The 21,470-nt window shown below is 36.5% G+C and overlaps 2 protein-coding genes across 2 annotated transcripts in view; one reads left to right on the top strand and one right to left on the bottom strand.

Annotated features, from left to right (window-relative positions):
- The window catches only part of LOC140156839 (uncharacterized), a 66,965-nt gene extending 53,615 nt beyond the window's left edge, over window positions 1-13,350 (bottom strand). Inside the window, exons 1-4 of the mRNA XM_072179835.1 lie at window positions 13,273-13,350; window positions 7,314-7,524; window positions 6,711-6,828; window positions 4,021-4,211 (exon numbers count right to left, since the gene is read on the bottom strand). The gene's annotated coding sequence lies outside the window, so the exon portion shown is untranslated. The remainder of the gene's footprint in view (window positions 1-4,020; window positions 4,212-6,710; window positions 6,829-7,313; window positions 7,525-13,272) is intronic.
- Window positions 13,351-18,479: 5,129 nt separating this feature from the next.
- The window catches only part of LOC140156836 (transmembrane and coiled-coil domain-containing protein 4-like), a 52,879-nt gene continuing 49,888 nt past the window's right edge, over window positions 18,480-21,470 (top strand). The window contains exon 1 of the mRNA XM_072179831.1: window positions 18,480-19,308. Within this exon, the coding sequence (XP_072035932.1) occupies window positions 19,020-19,308 (289 nt within the window). The 5' untranslated portion in view covers window positions 18,480-19,019. The remainder of the gene's footprint in view (window positions 19,309-21,470) is intronic.

Raw genomic sequence — 21,470 nt, 5'->3', positions numbered from 1 at the left:
TTTTTACATTTTTTAGTCAAAAACAAATTATTGGAGTTCCATAACAAGTCAACAATGGTGATTAATAAATGCTGGACCCTAATAAAACAATTTGAAATTATTTTAAAAAATGTGCACACAGAATTTGAAAATTGCACAGCGTATTTTGTCCTTACTTTATTAGATTTATAATGTTGGTGAATGGAGACGCTCAATATGCATTGAATTTACCATAGGATATGAGTGTCACCAGTCATTACAATGTTAAACCTATAAAAGCAAAGGATAGTCCGGTGAAAATATGGTGTGCACTTTTCAAATTTTGTGAATACAGGACTTTTCACATTTAAACCTATCTACAAACGAGCACCGTCCTCGGTTCGCGGAGGTTTGTAGTAGGTCACAATTGCATGCTAAATGCATTTTGTTCTGTTCATAAAAAAATACTGACTGTGGTTGGTACGCATATTATGTATTGTGTGTCCTACAGCTATACACAAATAACACCCTATTTTGGTCCTCTGTATGTTGATCAGATATCCTTCACACGGTCTGACTTAAGCCTCTTATTACCGGTAATAAGTCACTAATACTGGTTATAAGTCGCTTATTACCAGTAATAACTCACTTATGTCCGACCGTGTGAACACGACTTCATTTGTGCATGATACGACTGCAACTCAAATTGCTACCCTTTGTTGCAATGAGGATATCCATCATGTGTAATGTGTACACATGTTTGTAAATAATATTGTTATATAAGTTTTATAGATCATGGTGATTTAAATTATTAGATAGCTTTATTATCATATTTTTAAATGCACAGGTCAAATGCTAAGTACTGATAAGCAAATAAATGTGCAGAATATGTTTTATGAGATTTTATGAAATGATAAAACATTTAAAATTAAGAATAGCTTTGCATAAAATGTTGTTTGTTTATAATATATGTTTTTTGGAACTGCTTCACTAACGATGAGCACTTGATACCAGAATCAATAGCATTCCAAAGCAATTCATATTGGATAAAAAATGTCTGTATATACATACTTTTGTTGACATTTCATCGCTCGCATCACATGTATTATACTGTCGTATCTGACATTTTTCAAGATATTTGACATATTTGTATTGCTATAAATACACTAGCTTTCAAAACTGAATATGGCCTAATTATATTGATTTGGTAATTATGTCATATATGTTACATTTTTAAAATTTTGTGTTTCACATACTGTTATATATATCTGTGTCGTATCTCTACTGCGATCACCGTATTCTCATGTAAGCTATTTGACATAGTGTTGCATCTAGGGGTGTAAATTAATGGTTATTTGTCTATCTGTTTAAACAAACCACAATACATTCGGTTAACTGTGTAAACATACCGTATTGTTTGTAATAAATGCTCCCGCCTTATAAACTGCCCCTTCAATTTACAGAAAAATTGACAAAAATGCAAAAATTTCCATGCCATTTTGTGTAAGCTTAAAACTTGCATCAGTCATGTCAGTGACGATCGCTAAATTGCATGGACAAAACCCATTATGCGGGCTATTATGACTTCCATCCATTTCATTGCCTAATTAATTATGGTAGAATTTCACCAGATTCTTGCTTGATAATGCACTTACGGATGTAATTTTGTTGTATTTACCACGAAAATGTCATTTTCCACTCGATTTCCGTGGGCGGAGCCATGGTAGTAGCATTAGTACTCCTTTCTACAGGAGCACCATCAGGAAATTGAACCAGATTTTTAAGTTTTTTTCATTGATAATTCACTTCCAATAAATGCCCCCTTTTGGAAAATGCAAATAATACAGTATGTATGTATATTTTTTTTTTACATTTTTACATTTTTTTAGTCAAAAAACAAATTATTGGAGTTCCATAACAAGTCAACAATGGTGATTAATAAATGCTGGACCCTAATAAAACAATTTGAAATTATTTTAAAAAATGTGCACACAGAATTTGAAAATTGCACAGCGTATTTTGTCCTTACTTTATTAGATTTATAATGTTGGTGAATGGAGACGTTCAATATGCATTGAATTTACCATAGGATATGAGTGTCACCAGTCATTACAATGTTAAACCTATAAAAGCAAAGGATAGTCCGGTGAAAATATGGTGTGCACTTTTCAAATTTTGTGAATACAGGACTTTTCACATTTAAACCTATCTACAAACGAGCACCGTCCTCGGTTCGCGGAGGTCTGTAGTAAGTCACAATTGCATGCTAAATGCATTTTGTTCTGTTCATAAAAAATACTGACTGTGGTTGGTACGCATATTATGTATTGTGTGTCCTACAGCTATACACAAATAACACCCTATTTTGGTCCTCTGTATGTTGATCAGATATCCTTGTTTTGATAACAATAAACAAGGTTGTGATTGCCGGCATAGACAGGTAGGGGTGTATTTTTTTGTGTTGGGGTGTGCACTTGTTTGAGCCTTCAATTGGGGATACACACAAGAATACACACCCGTCAAAAGGGGATACACCTGCAAAGGATATCCACATTTTACAATCACTGATTTTAATGCTTTTGAAGTATCGAAGTGGGGCTATAGGGCATCTGTGATTATAGATGGATGCAGGGGAGTATCTATAAAAAACACAAGATATATGGCATGTTTTTATTGATGTCCCCATTTTCATGGATACGGGTGTCCCCAATTTTAAGGTTATTCACATAGGTGGGGGTGGTGGTGTGGGGTGTGTGTGTGTGTGGGGGGGGGTGTTTGCACAGTGGGGTTGTGGATGGATGATTATGGGTGTGTAGTGTATATAGTACATGGGTGAGAACTTTATTGAATTGTGGAGAATGAACATATATATTTTCCAACTTACTTTAAATTACATTTTCTAAATTTTATTGCAGCTTATTTGTATACCGGTACTTTCAGTAAAGTTTTATGAATCTTCCATTTGTATACAGGTTTTTTTCATCATCTTCCACTTTAAAGTCCATTCTGGTCATAAGATCATATATATTATTTTACTATAAAGTAATTATTATTAATGTGTTTAACACAGCCATGTACATGTAGAAGAGTAGTTCTGTAAAACTAAACGTGTTTTTCTATGTACAAATAGTATAAGCAAAGTCGAATTAATAATTAATATAAGCAAGTATAACTTGGACACACTGGTTATTGATCAATAAACCTAACAGAAATTGAACATGGTTGGTCATGTAAAGCGAAACATAAGTACCAAAGTTGAAACAATGTGCTGTATCAATAATTGAATCGGAACAAGGGTAAGGCAGTTCTTGCACCACAATGCTGCACCCTGGAGCATGAACCAGCTTTTATGCGGTTCTTAAAAAATTGGGGGGAGTACAAAATTAATTTTTTTAATATTTTAAAGAAAAAAGAAGGTAGCAGTTACTTTTAGCATGATCATTTTGCACTGAAAATATAAAGCATTTTCCACCCTGATGTGGCAGTGATGTCAAAGCATTGAGGCAGCTGTTTCGCACGCTCATCTATGGGTTGTCTTTAAGCGTGTGTGTGTGTACGCCAGCCCTTTGAGCGAACACTGGCGATTTTTGGCTGCGCTCAATGAAATGCACACTGACGTCACTGCCACATCAGTGTGGAAAATGCTTTAATCAGGTTGAGAACTGAAAATCTAATGAATATTAGCATATTTTGTGCTGAAAATCAGGTTGAGAACCTCTGGCCCTGCTATCCCTTACCATTTACCAAGTTATGTCACTATACCACATACGGATCTAAAGATATAGGGGAAACTATGCAAATCAACTAATTGGTATATTTTGAAGTGTAAATCTAATCAGGTTGAGAAGCTCTGGCCCTGCTATCTGTATGCCAAGTTACATCACTGTACCCCTTACGGATCTCCAGATATTTGGAAAAAAGAAAGCCTAACCAAAATGGAACACACATATGCAGCATACATACATAACATCCCTACATACCCACCCCTACACTGAAGGAATACACCATCGTAAGATCCCCCTTATGGCTATAGCCAGGGGGATAATAAAAGGCAAAGCCTACCTCATTATAAGGCACAAAAGCTGCTAGCTGCTGAACTTTCAAAGTTTGGTTAATGTTACACTCCTCGCATAATACGCCCTCGCTTGATGACACTGGGGCGCTGTCCTCTCCTGTGGGTTATGCTCTGTATTGCCGTAGTGATTGAATTCTTCATGGTATTGAGCTGGTATTGGTTTGTTATAATCACCAAACTGAAACATCAAGTACATGGCAATGCAATGACTTAAGGGTACACAACGTATTGTTGGTCGAAGCAACCAAAACAAAATTGATTTTCATTATTTAAATCAATATTGAAAAATAACACTCTGATGTTTTGCAAAAGTTCATTCTACAAATCATATACTTGAAAATGTGCTTGATTTATTGTTGTTTTTAAATGAGTTATGTACATTTTACAAAAGTTGTTTCAGCCCCCTTTACAACATAACTCAAGAACCACAGGATCTACAAAAGTATATCTGTGATATTTGAATTTTTCTACACCCTTGCTATAAAATGATCAATTTTTGCCAATGAAAGCTCACTACAATTCGCAAGATGCTGTGAACTACCAAATCGCAACAGTTTAAAATAGTTGCTAACCTTAATATAATATGTCATGTTTCATAAACTTGTATTTTATGCAACAAGGTAAAATAGATGTTTTACTTCACACTCAAAATTTATTTTGCTGGGTTCTGGTCACCATTCTCTAGAATGGCCCAAAAGATGACAAAAATAAAGGACTGGTCTATCTATCAACATGTTTGAGGGAAATCTGTGTTGACCAATCCAGCTCAAGATCACAAAATTGATAGTTCTGCCGACCCGATTCAGATCTACATCTCGGACATTACATGGTCGGCAATCTATTTATAGTAACACTGTTGCTAGTGGCAGTGCTGTTTTGCCTATCTCGAAAAGGAAGTCGTCAATCTATTTTTAGTAAGACCGCTATCTGGAAAATTCTCGCAAATCATGATTAGTAGTGCGGCTAGTGCATACAATTCCATGAAGTTTATGGATGACAAGTTGTTTTTGCAACTAGACAGAGTGTATGTATGAATTTTCTGCTGAGTGTGGTTTGCAGGTTAAACCGAGAGTTTCAAAAGCAGATTCAACTCAGAATGGCCTGATTTCTCACTTGTCGATCTGGATTGGCCAACTTTAAGGGAAATGCATGATACAATTGAATACCTGAGTGGAAGAAGGGCCCAACTCCATATATCTTAAAAGACCTGTACCGTTGCCATTGTAACATATATAATTCCACATGTATGTTACAATGTATGTTCATGTACCAGTACTAAAGGTCCCCTCAAGATGAAACAGTCTGTTTCTTAAAACTTTTCCAAATACAGTAAGCCAAAAAATTAAGGTACCAGTTACGTTCACCCCCTGTATATCCTAAACAAAGGCAGACATGTCATAATTGGAACCAACAGCCAATAGCTGCATCTTTCAGCTCGAGTTTAAGACCTCATTCGTTGACATTGTCCAAGAAATAAAGACACAACGATCCAAAAACCCAAGGAAGATGCAAATATAAAAGTTGCAGTTTGCCACATTGCATGCCCTATTGATTTGCACACAAAGCGTACGCGAACAAGATAACTAGCGATGTGCTTTCATTGATTAGCACAAAAAACTACTAGCATCGTGCTTTCATTGATTAGAACACAAAAGTGCAAGTTTTTATTTTGTATCTTCATCAAGTTTTGGATTACCGTTTTTTTAATTCTCAACCAATTTCAACAAATAAGGTCTTAAATCAGAGCTAAAGAGTACAGGCATCGGTTGCTTGTTTTATTTTTGACATATTTGTCTTTATTTAGGATATACAGGGGTGAACACAACTGCTACCTTAATTATTTTGCTTACTGTAGTGTGTTTTTTGTTAGTATCTCCAAAAAAAGTGTTGATGGAGTTGGGCCCTTCTTCCACTCAGGTATTCAATTACTAAATCATTATTTGATAGCCTTATTGCCCAATCTGTGATTCAGTTCAAGTTTTTAAACCTCAGCTCCTCAACAAATAGGATGCATAAGCATACTGCCAGTCAAAGAACATATACATTGTAGGGTCCACAACTTTTAAGTTTTAAATGTAAAAGTGTAAAATGGTATGCATACTGCATAGTCCAAATTATTTTACACATGTGGACCAATTTATAGCATCACATTGCATTCAGTCACAATGGTTAATTGTGTAAGAAAAGTTGCACCTGAGTCCATAGCAGTCAGGTTTTCTTTAACAAACACATGAATAGACCTGGCCTACTGTATTGTTTGAGAGCTGATTCCTATGGACTCGGATGCAACTTTTAAGACTGTTTAAAACGGTCTCGTTTTTACATAATGAACCATTGTGACTAAACGCAATGACGTGTGACGCTGTAATTTGGTCCATATGTGTAAAACAAATAAGACTACCGATACACTTTAATATATTATCATTTTGGCAAATAATTTTCGATTTATTTTAAAAAGTATTTGGGGGAACTTAAGTTGTGGACCCTATAGTGCAACTATATCGACTGTTTGGTACGGTATGTTACTGTTACATATTATTTAGTGACAATGCATCTGAGATTTGAAGGTATATGTGGTGATTTGTTTGTTTTTATCAAAAGAAGAATTTGCCTAAATCAGACATTTTTAGGAATGGTGGATTTGTCCCACTATTCTTGGCTAGAAAACACTTCTTACCTCATTAAATCCATTATACTGATCACAATGTGGACAGTTGAAGCAATTCTTATTCCCATATGGAACTCTGGTGTTGTTATTGCAGAACCAACAGTTAACCCTCACAAACTTTGGTGGTCTATAACAAAGAAGATAAGCAAATATTCATCATTGTCCTCATCATTGTCTTAGTAAGGATTTGAGTGTGTAAATTCAAAAACCTGGGTGTGTAAATTTAAGGATTTGTGTACTAACTTATAGGCAATTTGGGCAAAAATTGGGTGCGTATTGGCAACCGACCAAGAAGTAGTTCCAGCGTTGATCTTGGGGTTGCCAGTTGGTTTTCCTCCGAAGGGATTTTTTAGGTCCATATTTCAGAAAGTAAGAAAGAGGAGGGGCACAACCATGAATAGAGACAAAGGACAGTACCAACTATCTCACATAATGATGACTTTCTGAAACAGGGTCCTAAAAATCCCTTGGAGGAAAACCAACTGGCAACCCCAAGATCAACGCTGGAACTACTTCTAGTGTCGGTTGCCAATAGCAGTCACTACCCATCAAAGGCATTGATTTTGCCCAGGTATACATATAGTTTTACATGTGAACTCAACAGTTTCTCACCTGAAGAATCTAAAAAGTTTGTAGAGTCCAAATCCCACGATGCACCCAGCTAGTAACCATGGCAACCAAATTTGCCAAATCTGCCATGATGAAGACGATTCCATCCTTCAGTGTGCAAAGATTTGGTCACAGCTTAATGCAATATAGGCTAATCTTATCGTGGAAGCTTAACAGCATAATAATGGCATGACTTGAAAATTGACAATATCATCTGAAAAATAAAATGTGTCAAGCATCTATATAAAAGGAAACCTCCGAGATGATTTGACTTCCAGCCCTGATTTATTTGTACATTGATCGGGTACATTGCCATTTAACCATCTGACACCACAGGAAGTACCAAATAGGTGTAATCTTATCAAAGTAAACATTTTTAGGATGGTTGTTGCCTCCACTTTACAAATGTATGAATGTTTTTTGAGAATACACTGAGATTTTAGCATGAAGAGGCCCTTTTAGCAGTTCAAGTAGTAGTATTGTATTTTGATCAAATTTTGACTTTTATATTCATTTGTCAAAATATCATAAATTAAGAATTGATACTTTTGTATTAAGGTGGTACTACAGTAACTACACCCTGGATTAGTTTTGTGAATAATTTGGCATTTTTCTCAAAAAATAACTACACACTGGTAACAAATGTTATAATTATAGGGGCAAGAAATCCAAAATCAACACCTCGCAAGGGTACAAACTATCTCCAGTGTACAACAGCTTGCTGAAAGCAGTGAAACCAACTGGCAACTGTAGTAGATCTTCCAGAAACACTGATCTCAGCAGCATGTCACACACCATTACCAGAGATAAAAGAAATTGGGATATGACAGCTCATTATAAAAGTAATAAAGTATGAAAGCCGCCATTACCCTGCCATCGCGTAGGCCTGGAACACTACCGCGATTTCTACCGGCTATATCGCGTCCGTGCTCCGCGTTCAAGTCATGAAAATTACCTGTAAAATCACGGCTTGCTGCATCCACGGTTAGACTTTTTTCAAGCCTGCTACAGTGCTTTTTTTCAAATGTTGAACAACTTTTTAATTATATTTTTAGCGCATCCGTGAACTTAATTTATCAAATACATTAAATCAAGTCAACCAACAATATACCGCTATCCAGGCCAAGATTTATACAAGAAAAATACTGTTTCAATCACGAAAATTAACCTAAATTTTGCGCCTACACGTAAGACTTAGCGATAGTCTATTCAGATATCATTGCCAAACTCGAGGTGATTGACCCCCGATGATTGACAGTTGGGAAAGTGTACTGTACGGCGTACGCGATGCTGAACGCGTAGCCATGGTAGCCGGGTGCTAAAGGGGTGCTAAAAGCCCAAATGGCGGCCTCCATGCGTGTACCGCGGGTGCTAAAACTGGAACCAAAACAACAAGCGGGAAATGCCGGGAATCATTTGTTAAATCGACCAGGGAAAAGAACAGGAGGGATCAGCAAAATTTACTGTCAGCCCTCTGCCATTACCCACTGAGGAAGGAACCAGTCGGTTCCGAAATATTTGGGAAAATAACCTGGTGAGTGCAGTTTTAATCTTTTTACTTCTCGTATTGCATTTTGTAAGTGATTCTAAAATGTCCCATCTGTATTATATTATTCTTGTCTTATGTGTGTTGTAATGACATAAAACTAAACTGAACTGAATTGAACAGTCCTTTCAAAATATTAATTGCAGATTCTGTTGAACACACAGAAACGTGTGACAAAAGTCTCTAAATTGCAACTCTTGCAATGGTCTCAAATGTGAAGCTCATTGTGACTCGTGAGCAAATTTGTGGCTATACCGTACTTCATGTACTTCTCAATCACGAGTCTCGAGGACGAGATGGCCTAGCGCTTAAAGCCATAATGTGTGATTTGCTTTCCAAAAGCGTTTAAACGCAATCGCTCCGTGATCAAGTATAAATTCAGCTTAATGCCCCCGTCATTCCTTGGTTGAAACGCCCTGCCGCTTGCCGCTGTGTCCGTTCGTCTGTAATGCATGTGCGCCATGCTGCTCAGCTGCAAGCGGCCAGGTAGTATGAAACTAGAATTTTGTTAACCTGCGCGGTTCTCGACGCAAAGCGTCGGCCGCAATGCCCCCACCTTGACGCCCATCATTTTAATTGGTGCAATTTCACATGACCCAAAAATGATATTCACATTATTTGCCTAGAACTAATAAGGTGGCTGTTCCCACCAAATTTCATGAACCTTCAGCAGTCTATGGCGATTTGACCCCAGATGACCCCAAAATGACCTTGACACTTTTGCCTGGTTTCAGTGGTCGCCCCACAAAAATTTCATGAACCTGCGATAATCTATGGTAATTAGACCCCAGATGACTCCGAATGACCCCAAAATGACCTTGATATTTTTTGTCTCGCTAAGGTGGTTGTTCCCACCAAATTTCATGAACCTGCAACAATATATGGCAGTATATGGCAATATATTGACCCCGGATGACCTCAAAATGACCTTGCGATTACGGATATTTTGCGCTGAAAATGAAATCAGGTCAAGAACCTCTGGCTGGCTGTGCTACTTAGTACAAGGAACTTATACGATGTCCTCTTTCACAAACTGATACTATCTGTCCATCATATAAGACTGTTACTGCCAGTGATCGATTTTCGTATATTTTTTTGTGTAGCAAAGAATGCTACTCACTTTCAGATTTGAGTAGCAAGATTCCAAAATTGTGAGTAGCATTTTGCAACATGCTAATCCTGAATGTTCCATTTTCAGTTCAAGTCAGTGGCCAGTGATCGATTTTCGTCTTACTTAAGACTGTCCTTTTTCATATAACGCAGACAAAGTAGGGCCAAGCTAAATAGAAAAGGTCAAATTTTGGTAAAATATCTCTCTGTGTAATCCTAGATGTAAGTCCATTCGTCGAATTATGGAAATTGACCTCAATCAATGACGTCATGGACGTAGATGACCTGAATTAAGAAATATTGAGTTTTTGTACGTACAAAATATTTAATCTAAAATGTTTTACAATAATCAAAACAATAAAAAATATTAGTATTGTATAAATTAATTATTTAGTATTTTTAATGATCAACATTATGACAATATTAAGAAAATTAATAATAATTACGTAAATTTTTCCAATATGTCAGAGGTCAAAGTGTCCCAAAACTGCTCTCAAAAAACAGAAGTTAGAATGGCGATTGGTCTAGTGCCGTAGAGTCATATATGGGCACGTATTTTTCACTGAAATTTCTCCGTAATGAGAATTCGTTTTATTTTGTGAAGTAGCAGGATATATTAGGCCAAATAAAAAATAAAACATGTTTCACATCCCCTCCCGCTTTTTTGAGGTTTCTTCAATTTTTTTTTTTTTTGAAATTCAGTTATAACTTTTCAAAAAACATGTCTAGGAAGTAGAGATGCTTTCTATAGCCTTGCTAATATACAATAAACACTTTTATAAGGTTTTGCGATAGTTAGAGAGGGCCTATCTCTCAGAACAACAAATAAAAAGAGGCCTCCTCCTTTTTCCAGGCAATGTTGTATTCGCTAAAACAGCTCTAATTATGGGTATTTACACTGATTTTGCAATAAAAAATAAAAAGCCCCCTTTTCCTCCTTTTTTTCAAAAACCCGGACGTGAAACATGTTTTTATTTTACTTGGCCTTAATGACTTTCTCTGGAACACCTGTGGACTGTAGGCCTATGTGAGTATGAAAAAAACATCAACCGCCTGGAAATACACTATGTCAGTAAACTTATTGGCGAGCGGTCCGAATTTTGAGCCATACAAGTTTGCGTGGTGAACTAGTGCTACTCCTGCCAAGTTTCATCAGTGTAACTCGTACAGATCTCCAGATAATCTGTGCACAACAAGGTTATTCATGTTATTTTGCTTGATATGCATAAATTATGCAAATTAGGTACTTAATTACCATATTTTGTGACGAAAACCTGCTGAAATTTGGAGACCTCCAATTGCCACCCCTCCACCAAATTGCACATTAGCCACATACACGTACACTTTATAGGTATCCCAGGCAAACCTTAGTTAACACATTTACTAGTCAGCGAAATTCGCCGAGACCGGGGCCCAAACACAATGCATATTTACACAGAAATTTTAATTTTTTTCGAGAACAGGAAACCTACATTTATATGTTTTCTATAGTATACTTCACTGGACCCAATATGATTTTTTATGTTGATAATCAAGTTTAGAGGGATTTTGATAGCAGTTCCCTTAAGGTAGCTGTGTACTCTCATACATGTATGCGTGTAGTAAAAGTACCATAACTTTGTAATTATTCACGCAAGACATATAAAAGTATACATTTTTATAAAGGCAATGTAGTTTATATTATGAATCTTAATATAAATTTATACAGATTTGGTGTAAAAACAACAATTATGAAGAAAATCACAAAAATTTTTGTTCGGTAGGCCTACATCATAACAAAATCACACTCTTTCCAAAAATTTTTGTTTTGTTTTTTTCTTAATCTTGAGTCACCATTCCAAAAACGTTTTTTTAGTTTTTGATATTGGCCTTATTTTTGAGATATTGACCATATAAGGCATCAAAATGAACTTTTTAAAATTCACAAACGCCAGATTTGCACAAAATGATGCCTAAAATCGGAAATAGACAAAAATATAAAAAAATGAGAAAACCGTTTCTTAAGTCGATCATGCTTTTTATGATGAGCATAATTGCTTACCTATACATGTAGATGCTGTATTTATTGAGTTATCTTGTACCGTACCTAAATCATCATTTTACCGAGAAAATGAACATTGAAATAAAGGCCGTTGAAGTTTAAAGTGGTCACATTTTGCACTTTGATCGGAGCTCACAGGAGAATGCGGCAGTTCTTGTTTTTCTACCTTAAAGTACGTGAACATCGGGTAAATCCACAGCCCCTTGAGAAGTTTGGTCGAAATCTATTCATATCTTGATGTTTAAATCGGGGGAAAGAACTTGAAAAAATTCACATTTTATCAGCTAAAACGGAGCCATTTGACCGCTAGGTTTTATGAAATCAGTGCTTCCGTGGTGCTTCCATAAGATGCGCCACGCATGCAGATAAGCGTTAACGTATGCGTAGCGTATCTGTGCGTTAACATATTATGCGCGTCTACAAAACGCGATGCGTTGTTGCTGCCAGCGTATACCCGATGGTACAACAAAGATTTTCTTTCCTTTTAAATTGCGGAAACGAGTTAAATAGTGAAATAAAATCCATAAAATACGAGTAGTTGGAGTTAACAAATCTGGATTTTCTTTGCTTGTATTTATAAAAAACATAACAAAGTAAATACATTTCAAAAAAGCTCAATTTCGCGAAAGAAACAATGTCTAGAGTACACAGCCGCGTTAAAAAAAGCTGCTATCGCCATGAGACTAAGATCTAGAAACACCCCTTAATGCCGTTTTGGGGAATTTTGCTAGCAGAATCTTTATCTTTTTGATGAAAGTCAATCTTTGACAAGATGTAACTTTGTTCATGCATCATGTTTGTTACGGAAAGTGCTATGACAAAAATGTTTTCAGTTTTGGCTTTCTTTACTCAAGGGCTGTAATTTGACATGTAAAATGATGCAGTTTGATGGCATGGCAAATTTGAATTCACTAGCATACCTACACTTTACCAGCTCCAAGAAATTGCACTCGCAAGCTCGGACGGACAGACATGACAGATGGACGGACGGACGGACGGACAACAAGGAAACATATTAAATACCTCCGGTGGAGGCATAACCAGCATTAAAGTCAGGATCGGCAAGATGAATACATGGAATATGAAGTACGTATGTTGTTGTAATTTTAGGTAAGCTTAAACATGCAAAGTCATTGACAAATTATGAGCATAATTTATACGGTTTCGTAACACACAATAAAAAAAATGGAAATCCAAGACAATAAATGAAATCAACAGTTTACAACCTAATACACAACAAGCCAGCAGACACAAAAATAACTTACAAAAACATGAAACAAAGAGAGCTAAATCTTCGAATTTCCTGCTTTTTTTCAGACTTCCACACATGGATGACCTTTGCACCTTAGGTCAATAATTTAGAGGTCATCTACAGTAGCTTTAACAAAATGTTGTATATAAAGCTAAAATCAGAAAATTTAGCATGCTATGATTTCACCTATCATATTAATTATGAAATAATTTAAGAAAATTTAATTTAATTTGCAATTACACACTAAAAACAAAATTCACATTGTACAAATTTTTAACAACTTCCGGGTCAAGTTAGGTTGACCAAAAAACAACACCAGCTGGTTCCGGCTCAATGAACTGAGGCAAAACTATCCGGGAATTTCCCTTAAATTTACTGTAGACTTTGAGATGAAGAGTGTTAAACCATATAAGAGGAAGTAACCAGGTTGTCAAAAGGTATATTGGATGGACAGCTGAGACTGAACCATGTTTACAACCAAAAATATTGTTGATTCATGTTGATTTGGATGGATCTAGTCCGAATAATCAGACCCAGAACAAATTATTAATTTCTGACATTATCGTGTACTGGGTCTGAACTGTTTTCATTCGAAATCTTGATGGCAAATTGGACAATAGAAGCACATGGTCCTACTTCACAGTTTTTTAATCCCCTATTCATGTTGCGTGAATCACTGATTTAGTCTCTATTGTGGACCATCCTTTTGATACTTGAGTATTTGGACAAGCGGAACAGTTTTGACAGGCCCCTTTGTCTACCTCTCTGTTTGTAAACAAACGAGGAGGTCGAAATCGTCCTCCTCGCCGAATACGAAAGTCAGCGTAATAGTACGGCACTAGGATGGATCATGGGATTGATTGATTGACATGATCATGATGATTGATCTGTACTGTAAATGTAGTTCGCAAGGCAAACTTAAAAAAACCGGGCAAAACAGATGTGTCATTTATCGGTATGACATTTTCGTTATTGACGCTGTACTAGCAGAGCTAAGTACGGTATGGGCTCCTCGTACTACTGTAAATATAGTACATGTACTCCTCCCGGGTACTCCTAAAATGGCCACATTGCGTTAATGAATATTTGTTCCGTACTCCTGGGCTCCAACGTGGGCGTCACAATGATAGTCTCCTACACAACCAGATTGTGTCGGTCTGATGCTCGTACATCCTAATAACAAACCCGTGATAGCCACATTATACAGTCTGGCCTGAGACTAATTTTATACATATGCGATGATGTATCCGCCTTGTTAGAGCCGGCATTTTGACATGTGCGTTCTGCTCATGAGAAAAAATTTCGATAAGGCCCATGAAAGTCAATTCCGAGTTTATCGTCCCTTTTTTTTCCCAGGTTGGTGAGGTGACTTTTTCATTTTTCATAATTTCATCAGATTTCATTATTGACCTAAAGTGCGTGTTGATTTAAAGCCCCACTCATGTATGTTATTTATAAACATGTTATTTATAAACATGTTTTTATATGGGTAGGGACTAGAAAAGAGCCTAGTTTTGGTTCCAAGTTATAAATTTATATGTTTTACAAACAAAAATATATGTTTCCAATTGCTAAAACTGGTGAAAACACTGATACTTTGAAAATAATGAATTATTTTGGCATTTTTGAAAATTTGAAGCGGGTGTTTTTGGTATCCAAAAAGTGACGCGGGCGGGGGACGATAAACTCGGAATCGACTTTCACGCACCTAACGGGGGGTCATACATTTCAATTTTTTATTAATGAAGTTACATGTTGTTTTGAGGAATAACGTGCAGGAAGTTTTGAGTTTTATTTCAACTGGTGGTGTAGAGAGGTGAGTGAATTTGTGATTAGATTTTTTTGTTTCAACGATCTGATAGTAGGATACGAGGTTTAAAAGGTCTTACACATCATCTAGAAACGCTTCATTTGCTGGTATCGTTTCAGGCGGTCTTGGTACGAGTAAGGATTAGTGACATGACAATAAAAGTTATCGAATTCAACATATCTTGCATAATTATAATGGCTCACTTCAGTACTAAACAATTATGATTTAGTTTATTGATCGCGAAAGCCTGAGTAAAAAAATCTGACTATGTACATTGGATTTTAAGCAGAACTTAAATCATACTTGTTTATCAATCCAATTTAACCGCAAGCACTAAGCATGGTAGTACATGACACGCGAAATGTACGTCCATGCACCACTGAGAGTTTAACTTCAGTTTCACACCACCACAAACATGCCACAAATTCCATAGATTTATTTATTTATTTATTTCAACTTTCTTTATACAGGGTAGCTCCTTCAGTGTAAAAGCACTGCTATTCTTAGAGGCCCTGTGACATACAGGGTGTAATTTACATTGATATTACATAAATATTACAAGAAAAATATACATGTACAATATACTATTATAATGAAATGAAATATAATATAATCAAGAAAATTAATACAAAAGTAAAAAGTAAAAATCAATGAACAGTGGGGTTTGTGAGAGCTCTTGATTTAAATTCACTTAGGGTCAAGGAAATATAATTAGTGCGAGTGTCAACATCAACAGAACTATTCTACAGATTTGCTGCTCTCGTCTGAAACAATCTCTTACCAGAGTTATTGTTAAATTGAGGAACAACAAGTGAATTGGAGGAAGTACCTCTTGTGACATGATCATGAGTGGATTTGGTAAATGAAAATTTGGAACAAAGATAATCAGGAGCTCTACCAGTAAGGCATTTATATAACATAATAAGAATATGGTTATCCCACCTATTATCTAGTTTGAGCCACTTGAGAGAAGACATCATCGAATCAATATTAGTTCTGATATCAGCAGAAAGAATAATTCTAGCAAGGTTGTTCAAGAGAATTTGTAACTTGCTTGAAAGAGTGAGTGAACAGTTGCTGTGATTGTTGTGTACGATGTAGTTAATGGTGTTCCTGAGCAGCTTGTTAAAGCCATTGGCAATATGTACGCAAAGACAAAAGCAAAAGTGATTTCACCTGATGGAGAAACAGACCTCTTCGAAATACTAGCCGGTGTACTGCAGGGCGACACTCTTGCTCCATATTTATTTGTAGTGGTACTGGATTACGCCCTGAGAACAGCAATAGAGGGCAAGGAAGAGGAACTTGGATTCCAACTGGAAAGAAGAAAAAGTAGGCGAATTGGTCCAGACCCATTCCATGTCAACTCCAGGGATGTGCACCGCAGCACCTCTTCAATTTTTTTCTTTTTCTGTGTGGTGGTAGATATTGATGAGAAAGTAAAATCCCGAAAATTTGAGCTTCATACTCCAAATTTAGGGGGGTCAGCGTAAAAAATGTGTCGCAATGCGAAAGACAACGTTTGGAGGTCCATTAATGTATAAAGGAACCTTTTACAACTTTGAAAAGTATGTATCCTGGGGTACTTATTTGTGTAGAATTCAAATCTGGCATCAGAAAACTTGTAACTCCTTTACTTTAAAAGATATAGGGCCCTCAAATGCAACTTCGTCCATCCAGGACCAACTTTGGGGGGTCAGAACTCCAAAAGTAAAAATAATTTTATTGTCCATTTTTTTGCCAGTCAGAGCCCTTTGGTACATGTAGGACATTACTCTTATCCAATATTGAGCCTATTAGAATACTTTTAGCTGAGATATTACCTATGCAAAACCCCAATTGTACATTTTTTGTACATTTTGACCCCCCTGAAAACCAATGTCAGACATTTTGATCCACCATCAACTTCAGGTATGTTGAAGATATGTCCTTGGACAACATTTCTGAAAGATATTGGCTTTGGGACTCGATGGCTTCAGCACATCAGGTAGGTTTGCATTCTCCATAGTGTGTACAACTCTATGGAGAATGCAAACCTAAGTGATGTGCTGAAGCAAAGAGCTGTATGGCGACCTTCCAAATTAGTTATCGGACAAGATCAGAGAGAGAAGGACTCGGTTTGCTGGTCACTGCTATAGAAGCAAGACGGAACCTGTATCTCAACTGGTGCACTGGATTCCGAAGCATGGGAAAAGGAAACAAGGAAGGCCTGCCCTGACATATGTCGACATTTTGAAACAAGACACCGGACTTGAAACAACTGACATGACAACAGCAATGCAAGACAGAAAGATATGGAGGGCCATCACAGTTCGAGGACACCACTCGACATAGGCAGGCAGGTAGGCAGTTAATGGTAATGGAACATGCCCAGAAGATTTAAACAATAGCGAGATCTGGGCCACCAATCACAAGCTAGATCCACGTAAAGATGCATGACATCATGGCCAATTTTGGTTAGTACAGAAATTGGCCTAACTCTCCATATAGAGTCCTGTGTTAAGAATCTTAACCGTAAGTAACCCAAAGTAAGTAGTCCACTTGGGAAGCTAACAAACAGAGGGAGTATATGGTGAATGAAAATATGTGAAAATCTATCAATTACACATAAATTAATACAAATCAGCGTTTTATGTTAATGTAAAATGGGCAAGTGGACTACTGAGAAGTCTAGGCCAAAGGAGGCATTTTTGAAAATTGAGTTACTGTAATTATTACATGTACATACAATAGGTTATCATTTTTGAAAACACCAATGTCTATTTTCTTATGTATTTTATTGTTTTTGACTCCATATTTTTACCTTTCAAATTTGCCGCCTTTGGCCCCCGTGGACCAGATTGTGTCACATATTGCCATTTAGGCCTATGGGTGGGGGGAGGTCAGACCCCCTACGCAGTAAGGCCCCTGACCATTTTTAGGCTACTTTTTACATGTAATTTGATCTCTCTTTCTCTGAAATACAAGATTCAGATGGATAGATCAGCATAATTATCTTTACCAGCGTATACTAAGCCAGCTAGCTATTCCAGTTAAAATCCATGCACCTCTATGGAAGATATAACCTTAATCTTCCACAGAGGTGGTATAGATTTCAAATGGTCACCCATTCATTTGAAATTCACACCCCCTGTGTGGATGATACGGTCATATCTTCCATAGGCGTTGTATGGATTTGAACTGAATTAACCCAATCTTTCTCTCTTTTTTGTCTTCCATAGAGTGCCTTCTGTCTTGATGAACCTGTATTGTGTAAAGTGATGCTACCAAACTTAGCTCGAGATACTCTAGCTAAAATACAGGTTTACATTTACTATCTTACATTATCTTGCTGTATTTCAGCTAGAGCTCCAAACGACAAGCTTCCGGGTTTTTTGGAGAACAATACTGTTACGTAAGATGAAGAAGAAACCCGCCTCGAGCCCGCCCTACTCATTATTTCATTGTACTTATTGCAATTTGCCTCCACACATTACTTAATCAACACAAAGCTTTTGTGAGGATTAGTGAGTGGATAAGAAATTGACAGTGGAAGATACGAAGGACACGCCGATTGTTAGTTGTCAATCATGAATTGCCGCAACGTATTAATATTTTACTGCATGGCATTCCGCAAAACACCAAGACAAATTATGCCGTATTTTTCCAAAGATCATCTCATATGAAGTAAGCTGAATGCGATCTGTTCTTTTGTAACATTCCGATCGCTTTTGATCACCTATTATCGGCGAATTTGCTTGAAAACACGTGAGTTCATGTTGTGTAAACATAATTAGCATAGACACAAATGAAATTACGATGCAATACAATGCAATTTGAATGCGCAGCAGATCTATAGAAATAACGTTGCCCGGTTTTATGCAGAATTAGACCCTGTCTGACCAAACTTATAACAGCACACAATTGAATTTGGTATGATCACTGATCAGTGAGAGTCTCAATTTCAAATCATGGCTACTCCGTCAAAAGGTGATAGAAACACTTCACAAGCAGATGAAGACAGGTTTACATCAGAAGTGAATGGTACTTCTGCTAACAAAACTGAATTGTCTTCCAAACAAGTGCCAGATTCATCAAAGACTTCAAAGTCGTCTTCTGTAATGGGTTTGACTGAAGCACTAGGATCAATTACTAGACTTGTATCATCTGACAGAAAGAAGACAGCGTCATCGGATTCTGTCAAAGCTGTGGATTCACATGCTGGTGGCAGGAGAGATGAACACAATAACAATGATCAAGGTTTGTAAATCATGAAATTTATGTAAATATTTTATCGGCTTGTGTACCCTGTAAATACATAATTTTTCAAAATATGAAATTAAAAACATGTGTAGCCTACATTGTTAATGGGCTGGGCACTTTGTGATCATTTGAGCTTTCTTTCAGATTCTTGCAGAAACAGAATTCAGATTCTGGGATTAGAAGGTCATTTGAAAATAGTAAATAAATTTAAAATGATCATTGGTAAGAATATTTTCATGAGGTGAAATATGGACTGTTCCATTCAACGAGGCTTTGTCAAGTTGAATGCAACAGTTGATATTTCACCCAATGAAAATAGTCTTTCCATAATTGAACAAATTATAAGATTATTCTATATTTATTTAATAAAACTCGTATAAATTCATTTTCTTTCACATAATTTTTTAAATCACCATAGCCCTAGAACTCTGACCATAGTATCCGTTTTTACTTCTACTAGGGCCAGAGGCACTTACATTGAAAAATTTGTTGGGCATGCTTGAACGATCCAGTACAAAAAATGAAAGCATTTCAATGCTTGATTGAACCAATACAAATGTGTGTCAAGTCCCTAATTAACATGATAAAACCCACTTGAGAACACACAATCGCCGCTCATTTCTAAAGATGCATTTATACTCAATCGCTTTTGCAGAAACCTGAATCGCACGCATGATCAGTGTACTAAATCGCAGTCGTATTTGCCTGCTGAGCATGCGCATGATTCGCTGTTTTTCAAAAGCGACACGTAGGCCTATATTGACATCCTCTGTTGGTCAACCTTCTCTAGAATTGCACACATAACTTGTGCAGTTAACGACAATGATTTAGTCTGATGATGAGTAACCCATGGGTAAAAACACAGCTTTACACAATGACTAATTTACATAGGCACAAAAGACCATGTTCACGTACCGTTACTCAGCCAAACATGGCAGAGTAGGTACCGGATGTTCCTATTAGCCAGGTTAAGGCACCATAAAGGGGTATAAATGACCTCATAAATAGCGGACTCGTTCAGACGTGTTGTTGGCTCAAGACGACATATTTAATAGACGCTGTGCGCATGCGTAATATCTTCAGGGCGCATATCACTAAATGTAATATCCTATAACATCTCCCTCTTTTATAATGATGAAGCTCATCAGCTGTGAATAAAATAAAATTTTATCTGAACAACCAAAGGATGCTTGTTTTTGCATTATTTTGAGTGCAATTTCTTCAAACAACTTATGCTAATAAACGTGGTTTCCAAACAATTTGCTTTAAACCTGTACATCCTTCTTCTTTCCTTTCTTTTGAATAAACAAAATTTTGGAACTTTTCCTTGAGGGAGCATTTTAATCATAAGCTATGACTATCTGTCATGCTGAAAGTGATTAATATTTAGTGTCCATATCACAGTTCAATATAAGCTATGACAATCTGTCATGCTGCAAGTGATTAATTAAGTGTCCATATCACAGTTCAATAGAAGTGTTCATTAATAATGTCTATTTCTCATTTCAGTTTGATGCTCGAGCTTTAGTAATGCTCTCAAGTCTTTTCTGATGATTATTGTCCAATATCAATTCAATCGCTGGCCGTTTTATATTAACAAACAGGTTAACATTTGCTTTTGTGCAATTTTGCTAAAAGCTCAAACTTTTAAGAGACTAAAAAAATTTTTTAGCCGAAAATTGAAACTACACCAAAATTTTCAAAATCCAAGATTAATACTTGCGAGTCAGACTGACCAGATCTGTGTGATGTACTTTGCGTGTATAGGTGCAATATTCACATTCACCCGGAATTTGTTGTGATGTAATTACAACAATAAATGTTGCCATTTTCTTATGCCAAACATTAATTTTGGAACTTTTGGTTTGATTTGGTTTCTTGCTAACTGCAAGATAATGCTCTGAAAACATTCAAATCATGAAATTGTCCAAAACTTTAACTTTTGTGCATGAACATAACTAGGCAGTTTGGAAAACTTCCTTGATTTGTATGCTTAACAATGAACTAAAAAAGTAATGCCAAAACACATGCAAAACTCTAAATTCTAAACTAGCATAAAATACATGTATGCTAAATACTTGTGGTCAAAAATCAATTGTCAGTGTCAAGTTCTCAGTTTCTTCTTTCTTCACATACTAGTTCACATAGTCCTTGTATCT

This window comes from Amphiura filiformis, chromosome 7 (assembly GCF_039555335.1).
Source record: "Amphiura filiformis chromosome 7, Afil_fr2py, whole genome shotgun sequence".
NCBI classification, from domain to species: Eukaryota; Metazoa; Echinodermata; class Ophiuroidea; order Amphilepidida; family Amphiuridae; genus Amphiura; species Amphiura filiformis.
Note: the sequence above shows the minus strand (reverse complement) of the source record. Positions and strands in the feature narration are given on the sequence as shown.